This window comes from Oncorhynchus gorbuscha, linkage group LG16 (assembly GCF_021184085.1).
Source record: "Oncorhynchus gorbuscha isolate QuinsamMale2020 ecotype Even-year linkage group LG16, OgorEven_v1.0, whole genome shotgun sequence".
Classification (NCBI taxonomy): Eukaryota; Metazoa; Chordata; class Actinopteri; order Salmoniformes; family Salmonidae; genus Oncorhynchus; species Oncorhynchus gorbuscha.
Window position 1 is genome coordinate 65870889 of NC_060188.1, and position 8987 is coordinate 65879875.

The 8987-nt window shown below is 40.7% G+C and overlaps 1 protein-coding gene across 1 annotated transcript; it reads left to right on the forward strand.

Moving 5' to 3' along the window:
- Positions 1-1372: 1372 nt before the first annotated feature.
- Positions 1373-8787, forward strand: LOC124000619 (tsukushi-like). The gene is made up of 2 exons (XM_046307134.1): positions 1373-1894; positions 7291-8787. Exon 2 carries the CDS (start codon positions 7299-7301, stop codon positions 8364-8366), a length of 1068 nt encoding a protein of 355 aa, XP_046163090.1. The 5' UTR covers positions 1373-1894; positions 7291-7298; the 3' UTR covers positions 8367-8787.
- Positions 8788-8987: the final 200 nt, after the last annotated feature.

Consider the following 8987-nt stretch of genomic DNA (forward strand, 5'->3'; position numbering starts at 1 on the left):
CTAGGAAGAGTCTTGGTGGTTCCAAACTTCTTCCATTTAAGAATGATGGAGACCACTGTGTTCTTGTCGAACTTCAATGCTGCAGAAATGTATTGGTACCCTTCCCCAGATCTTTGCCTTGACACAATCTTGTCTCAGAGCTCTACGGAAAATAGTTTTGACATCATGGCTTGGTTTTGCTCTGACATGCACTGTCAACTGTGAGACCTTATATAGACAGGTGTGTGCCTTTCCAAATCATGTCCAATGAGTTGAATCTACCACAGGTGGACTCTATTCAAGTTGTAGAAAGATGTCAAGGATGATCAATGGAAACAGGATGCACCTGAGCTCAATTTCGAGTCTCAGAGCAAGTGGTCTGAATATTTATGTAAATAAGGTGTTTCTGTTTTTATTTTTAATACATTTGCAAAACCAAAAAATAAACTGTTTCACTTTGTCATTATGGGGTATTGTGTGTAGATTGATGAGGATTTTTTCATTTTTTAATCCATTTTAGAATAAGGCTGTAACGTAACAAAATATGGAAAAAGTGAAGGGGTCTGAATACTTTCCAAATGTACTGTATTTGAAAAGGTCATTTAATTGAGTCTCCAACATGGGATAAATGCCATTATAAACCGGGTAGTTTGGGTCCTGGATGCTGATTGGCTGAAAGCCGTGGTATATCAGACAATACACCACGGGAATGATGCAAAAATACATGTTTACTGTTCTATTCATGTTGGTAATCGGTTCATAATAGCAATAAGGCACCTCGGGGTTTTGTGTTATATGGCCAATACACTGTACCATGGCTAAGGGCTGTATTCAGGCACTTCACTTCACGTCGTGCCTAAGAACAGGGCTTAACCAGGGTGTATTAGCCATATACCACACCCCCTTGGGTCTTATTGCTTATTTATTAAGTATGTCATGTATGTGTATTTTCTAAATTATACATATTTGAAAAAGTATGTTAAACTTTCATTGAGTCCCCAATATGGGATATATATTTTTTGGGAATATGAGATTAATTACTTGTATTGGCAATCTATTTGAATTAGCTCTTCAAATAAAATCATGACCATCCATGACTTATACAATCTCATTCATATTTGACAATAGGTAAATGATCATTAAAAACAATCCAATCATAGCTTTATTAATCAGGAAATGATTTTGATCAAATTTGTGCCTTCATAAAGTGCTGTTTCCTTGCTTCAAGACCGTATTTCTGACCTATTTCAAGAGATCCAAAAGCAATCGTAGTTCTGTGGAATCTCAATCACTGAATAGGATCTAACCGAACTACTGCCTAGGAGGCATGTGCTTCCGCGTGTGATGTATGCTGTTACCGAAACCGAAACAAAAAAAGTGTGAATAAAGTCAGTATAATTTGCCTCAATTATTTAAATGAAGTTACTGGGTATAAACATATCACATAATCTTCACACAATTCACTGGCGACACTAAATCTGAAGAGGTTCAGAGATCGGATCGTCTTCCCTGTCAAGCATAGGTTATTCCTCGTGATACCATAATGTTCAGTGCATGGGCGCATTCATATTCTACAGCGCGGATGGCTTGACTGAGGATTTTTGTTTGCAGGATAGCTTGACCGCAGTAGATTTTGCATCGTGAGCCATGGCACGAGTTTTTCCGCAAAAGTAATCTGAGAAGAACGAGGTTAGAAATAGGTTAAAATGGGCGGCACACTTCTGCTTGCGTGAAAGTCGTTACATGGACTGTACTGGTGAAAAGTTATGCGGCAGATGGGGGAATCAGACAAAGAGGAAAACATGTAAACGACAGTCTGTTTTAACATAATACTGTCTCTTGACATCGCAAAGGGATCTATTTGAACATATCGGCTGAATAAGTGCCACAAACGTGGTACAATTCTTCAAGAAAGGTGAGCAGTTTACATTGCATTCAAATCACCCATAGAATGTGTCCTGAACTTTTCAAAAGACAGTTCACATAACTTTTTTTCTGAGGTTATTATGTCTGGATGAAAGTACAATTGTTGTTGACTTTTGAAACATTGTAACAACCATTGTCACAACGATAACATTGCTGAAGTTCCTCAAACTTCCTTCACCATGGAGTGTAGTTTAGTCTGCTATATGATTCCCTGTTGTAGTATAGGCTAATGATCTGAACATGAGAGATTCAAAAGCATACATGGCTTATCAGAAGTCCAATCAAATTTAGATTTGTTTCGTATCAAGTAAATACTTTTATTCAGAACCCCCAAACTTCTCTTTTATTTGATGACCAAAAAGTAACATCCATCTGTCAAGATAATAATACAATGGCCTTTACACACCTTTTGCTCCTCAAAGAAAGGATAAAGGGTGTAGTTTTAGTTAGTGATGCTTTGAACAGTGAAAGCAAAAGGGTGGTGGTGAGAGAATGGTAGAGCAGAGAAAGGAAAGGGATGTGATAATTGTAGTTGAGGTGATAATAACGGGTCTCCTCTATTTTGGTGAATTATTGGCCAACTCCACATCTGTGGCTGTGAGAGGAGAAATGTTGTCAGGACAGGAAATACACGCAGTATATGCACTCAGTTTCAAATAAGTCTGTTAATTAGTTCATTAAAAAAACTTCAAAGACAGTGGTGTAAAGTACTTAGGTAAAAAATTATTGAAAGTACTAATTAAGTAGTTTTGGGGGGTATCTGTACTCTACTTTACTATTCATATTTTTGACAACTTTAACTTCACTACATTCCTAAAGAAAATTATGTACTTTTTACTCCATACAGTTCCCCTGACACCCAAAAGTACTCGTTACATTTTGAATGCTTATCAGGACAGGGAAATTGTCTAATTCAAACACTTATTAAGAGAACATTCCCTGGTCATCCCTACTGTCTCTGAACTGGCGGACTCACTAAACACATGCTCCGTTTGTAAATTATGTCTGAGTGTTGGACCGTGCCTCTAGCTATCCGCAAATAAAAAATAAAATGGTGCTGTCTGATTTGCTTAATATAAGGAATTTGAGTAGCATACTCAAGTAGGATTTTCTGGGTGACTTTTACTTTAGTCATTTTCTAATAAGGTACCTTTACGTTTACTGTTCTGTTGATCTAATATGGAACCTAATTAGAGGTCGACCAATTATGATTTCTCAACACCGATACCAATTATTGGAGGACGAAAAAAAGCCGATACCGATTAATCTGACTATTTCTATTTATTTATTTGTAATAATGACAATTACAACAATACTGAATGAACACTTATTTTAACTTAATATAATACATAAATAAAATCAATTTAGCCTCAAATAAATAATGAAACATCATGTTCAATTTGGTTTAAATAATACAAAAAATACAAATAATACAAAAAAGTTTTGGAGAAGAAAGTAAAAGTGAAATATGTGCCATGTAAAAAAGCTAACGTTTAAGTTCCTTGCTCAGAACATGAGAACATATGAAAGCTGGTGGTTCCATTTAACATGGGTCTTAAATTTTCCCAGGTAAGAGGTTTTTAGGTTGTAGTTATTATAGGAATTATAGGACTATTTCTCTCTATACGATTTGTATTTCATATACCTTTGACTATTGGATGTTCTTATAGGCACTTTAGTATTGCCAGTGTAACAGTATAGCTTCCGTCCCTCTCCTCGCCCCTACCTGGGCTCGAACCAGGAACACATCGACAACAGCCACCCTTGAAGCCGTGTTACCCATGCAGAGCAAGGGGAACAACTACTCCAAGTCTCAGAGTGAGTGACGTCACCGATTGAAACACTATTAGTGCACACCCCGAGTTGTTAGGCTTGAAGTCATAAACAGCGCAATGCTTGAAGCATTGCGAAGAGCTGCTGTCAAACGCACGAAAGTGCTGTTTGAATGAATGCTTACGAGCCTCCTGGTGCTTACCATCGCTCAGTCAGACTGCTCTATCAAATCATAGACTTAATTATAACATAATAACACACAGAAATACGAGCCTTTGGTCATTAAAATGGTCGAATCCGGAAACTATCAATTCGAAAACAAAACTTTTATTCTTTCAGTGAAATGCGGAACCGTTGAAAAGTCTAAATATGGCTCTTACATTGTACAACCTTCAATGTTATGTCATAATTATGTACAATTCTGGCAAATTAATTCCAGCCTTTGTTAGGAATAAATGGACTTCACACAGTTCGCAATGAGCCAGGCTGCCCAACTGCTGTATATACCCTGAACGCATGAGAAATGACACAATTTCCCTAGTTATAAGAAATTCACGTTAGCAGGCAATATTAACTAAATATGCAGGTTTAAAAATGTATACTTGTGTATTGATTTTAAAGAAAGGCGTTGATGTTTATGGTTAGGTACATTGGTGCAATGACAGATCGTTGTCCAAATATACAGGTTACCGATTGTTATGAAAACTTGAAATCGGCCCTAATTAATTGGCCATTCCGATCGATCAGTCGACCTCTAAACCTAATAATACTCAAAATAGTTGTATTCCCAATGCAAAATACTAGGTGAATATAGATAGAGCTCATTCAAGTTCCAGAGTTCAGAAAGGGTGAGCTGTGCTTTGTACTGCACACCTGGAGCTCAATGCTCCCCCTTGGCAGGTATTTCACCATAACTCCATTGTCCGGGCACACACACACAAACACACTGCACAACTGATCCCTCCCCGGAGCAGAGGTGGGGACAGGTGTGCCCCCTCCGGTTGACATGACACATCTGAGCAGTGTGATTTACCACAGAACACAGGGCCACAAGAATGTTCTGTGAATACTGGATAAACTCGTAGGCCTAGGATTCATCCGCAACATGTCCAATGTGCAAATGTAGCTTCTGAGAGAAAAGATGGTTGTTATAGTATTTGAGATGGTGTGCCGTAGCAGTTTATTGTACTTAAAGAACGACTGCCCCTAAAAAGCAAATCATTCCTTTGAAAACGGCATATGTGGAATTGATATGAGTCAGAAACAAAATTGACAAAGTGTAAATAGGATCATTTGGGTCATAAAGTCAGTCTTGTCTAAAGCAGAGTTTGGAACCTCAGTGTATCAGTGAGTAAATGATTACAAATATATAAACAAATCATGGCCCATTTTGCCAAGCTCCATGTGCAATTCGCCCCTCCGCCCACTCTGCTTCCCTTCATTGAATGGGGCTCCGTTGTTTCATCGCCCCCAACGCGTTCCAAGGACGGCAGACTGAAAATCCTTATACGGATTGACCATGCCTGGTGAGTATAACCAGAGATCCTGGAACATAATGACATTTCTGGTATAATTTAGCTAGCTAACGACGTTAGATAACGCTATTGCTGGTTATGTAGTTAGCTGCAGTTGTTCGAGAGAAGCCGAACATGCATTAGAGAAGGTCAGCTAGGGGACCCTCAGACTCACGCAGACATCCCTCGCTGTGAGCCTTCCTATAAATGGAACAGGGAGAACACTTGAATTAGGTTGGTGACATTTGACCTGGTCAAAGGTCAAGTGTTTCGAGGTTTGTCCCAATTCACCTTTGTAACCTAGCCTGGTGGAACCAGCCTGATCGCTGCATTTACCATTCTATTTCACTTCACTGATCATGATATCTAAAGTGAAATAGAAAGGTGAATGCATCGATAAGGTTGGTTCCACTATACTAATCACCATACTAATCATAACCACCATTGATAATCTAATCAGTGTCTTTGATACGGGATCAGAAGCTGATCTATGCTGCCATGCCCATCAATGTGGGACTGAAGGTGATTACTAATAATACAGTACAGCAGAAATGTCCAGTATTTGCAACACCCTTTTCATTCCATACGTCACTGATGAACTTTGCCTCAACTCTGCCTAGTTCTACAGATGGAGAGGACTGTAGATGCGTTTGCCTTGCCAGTCTCGCTCGTTTGATGGGGAGACCATAATTGGGTAGGTATTATCTGACCTGTTCTAACTTTAACACAGTACCAGTTTGTGTGTCAGATATGACCTATCCTAACTCTAATTGGTAATAAAACAGTGACTATGTGTTCACAGAAACATGTATGGAGCCAGCAGATACACTTGCAAGATTATGTGATGAAGTCGAGACTGACAGACGGGCCTGACACTGATGTCTCTAAATGCAGATACCTGGCACTCGGCATTAAAATGTTACTAGACACAACTTTTACTTGTATTGTCTTTATTATTATTATTGAATTGAATGGTATCAGTCAATATGGGGAGGGAGAAACCCTGTGTATTCTGCACCAGGATCAGGTATCAGTCAATATGGGGAGGGAGAAACCCTGTGTATTCTGCACCAGGATCAGGGAAGGAACTCCTGTTATATACGATACACCACACAGCGCGGTATGACCACTCTGACATGAGAGGTGCACCTTGTTATATTAGCAGAACATCTCTGGTATAACAACTGCAGCTACCTGCTTCAGTGGTATTTTGTGAAGGGTTGTTTATTCTACATGGACCTGTTACTACATTTAAAAAATGATCAAAAACCTAAGTTTAGAATATCTACATAAATTCAGCAATTGCATTCTTCTCATATTACTCTGTAGGCTACTGACCTATTCAAAGCTTCCTCCAGCATATCACCATACATCTGCATGTATATTATTTAACTCAACCTGCAGGAGGTTTGTTTGTGGGGATTGAGTGGGGTGAAACAGCTGCGGGAAAGGTTCTGACAGATGATTGTGTCTTGATGGCGTGAAGGACACACCCAAGAAACACACACATCAAACCACACCCCCAAGCCGACTCACGTTTGGCTTCTGTCATGGGCGCCAGCATTTTTTGAGGAGCAAGCCAAAAAACTTGGTCAAATCAGTAGGGTTTGCTTTTGTTAATCAAAGGGAATGGGTCATTAATGATGATTTTTTTACTAATATGTGTTTTTTCTAAATGAAGTGGCTCTAAATGTGGTCCCTCCATGTGTGATTATGATAGATGCATACATGGTGAATGAATGAACACAGAGACGGTTGTATGATTTACAACAGTCAAGCCAAGCCACAGAGAAAGTTATTTACTCTGACCAAAAACCATATCGCAATTTATACTGAAAATATACAGTACTTTCCTCAGTATTTCTCATCTCCCTTGACAACCGAAATAGAAAACGTGTTCATGTTAGTTATCTCTGTGCCTTTGAGCGTATGATTGAACTTGTCCTGAGGGACATTACATTAATTCTAAGAGGAAAAAAGTTATTATTTGAAGACGTTAATAATATAGGTCTTCTAAATAACCAAATTCTTGATTAGGAATGTAATGAATTCATGAAATGAAAACATAATTTAATCAAACATGTTGCGTCTTCCTCAGGATTTGCTATGTCCAGTTTCCTGGGTGTGAGTGTTTGGTTCTTGCTTGTCCTTCACTATGTGGCTGCAGTGATGGACTGCCACCCGGGTTGTCGCTGTGAAGTCGAGAGCTTCGGCCTGTTCCACAGCTTCAGCCTGACCCGGGTCGACTGTAGTGGGGTGGGCCGTGGTCATGGCCTGGTGGTCCCCATCTCCATCCCCCTGGACACCTCCTCCCTAGACCTGTCCTCCAGCGCCATCCACACCATCGCTGACTCCATGCTGTCTGGGCCGGGCTACACCACGCTGGCCAGCCTAGACCTCAGCAACAACCTCCTCTCCAGGCTCAACAGCAGCATCTTCTCCAGGCTGCGCTACCTGGAGACCTTGGACCTGAGCCACAACACCCTGGAGGAGCTGGCCCCCGGCTGCTTCTCTGGCTTGCCCCTGGCCGAGGTGGACCTGAGCGGCAACAGGCTCCAGGAGGTCAACCTGGAGGTCTTTTCCAACAAGGGCCACGGTGCAGGACCTCTCAATGTGGACCTGTCTAACAACCTGCTGAACACTGTCACGACTAGGGATCCACAGGTGCTAAGCCCTCCTAACATTCAGAGCCTCAGTCTGGCAGGGAATCGTCTGAGGGCTGTGCCCAAGCTGCAGGGCCTCCCTCTAAGGTCTCTGAGCCTGGACGGCAACCCCATCCTCAGCATCGAAAGGCACAGCTTCACAGGGCTAAGGGATCTGGCTTACCTGTCTCTCAGTGGACTGTCTGAGCTCACCTCCATCCAGCTCCAAAGTTTCAGTGAGCTGAGCAGCCTGCAGGTCCTGGACCTGTCCCACAACAGCAGGCTGAGACCACTTAACCCTGAGGTGTTTAGCGGACTGGCTGCCTTACAGGAGCTCAACCTGTCCAACTCAGGGGTGGTGTCTCTGCCCAGCAACATTCTCAACCTCCTGCCCAGCATCAAAAGCATCGTTCTCAGGGAGAAGGTAAACTGTTGGAAGACCCATAGACAGGTGCAGTTCCACAGACAGATAGGAGGACAGTCAACAAGGGGGGAGGAATTGACCTGTGATGTCATAGGAATTGTTTTATGAGTCTGCCGGCCTTAACAGGTTGGTCAAAATGAAGAAGGTGGAGAAGCAGTGAGAGCCTCACAGTGAAATCAGCTTATACAGTAATCACACTATATTTCAGAATTCAGTCCTCAGATTTGTGCATCATCATCAAGGGTTGCACTCAATTTCAAAATATAGCTTTTGTTCCACTGCTTCAAGGGAGTGTGCAATAAAATGCCAGTGTACAACAGTGGCCATGGGCTAATAAATTATGCTGGCAACTGTACTAACCATCTTGATAACATGGCAACGTGTGATGATTTACAAGGACAAAGTCAGAAATGATTACCTGAACTTGTTTTGTAGTTTTCAATCCCTTTTCTATTTTTTAACGAATTCAACTGAACTAAATAATGACAACTCATACAGTGTTATGATGCATTAATGTCCATCAGACAATAATAATAATTGTCTGATAAACTGTAATAAACTGTTTTAGAGGGCCTCATATTGTTAAACATTACAACAATTTCTGCTGGCAGATAATACCTTTTGATTACTTGACAGAAAATGTTTTTAATAACATTAGAAATATGTTTTTGCAACATTTTCTACAGTATTGCCTTGGACATATATTGTGTTGTGTATATGAAGTCTGTC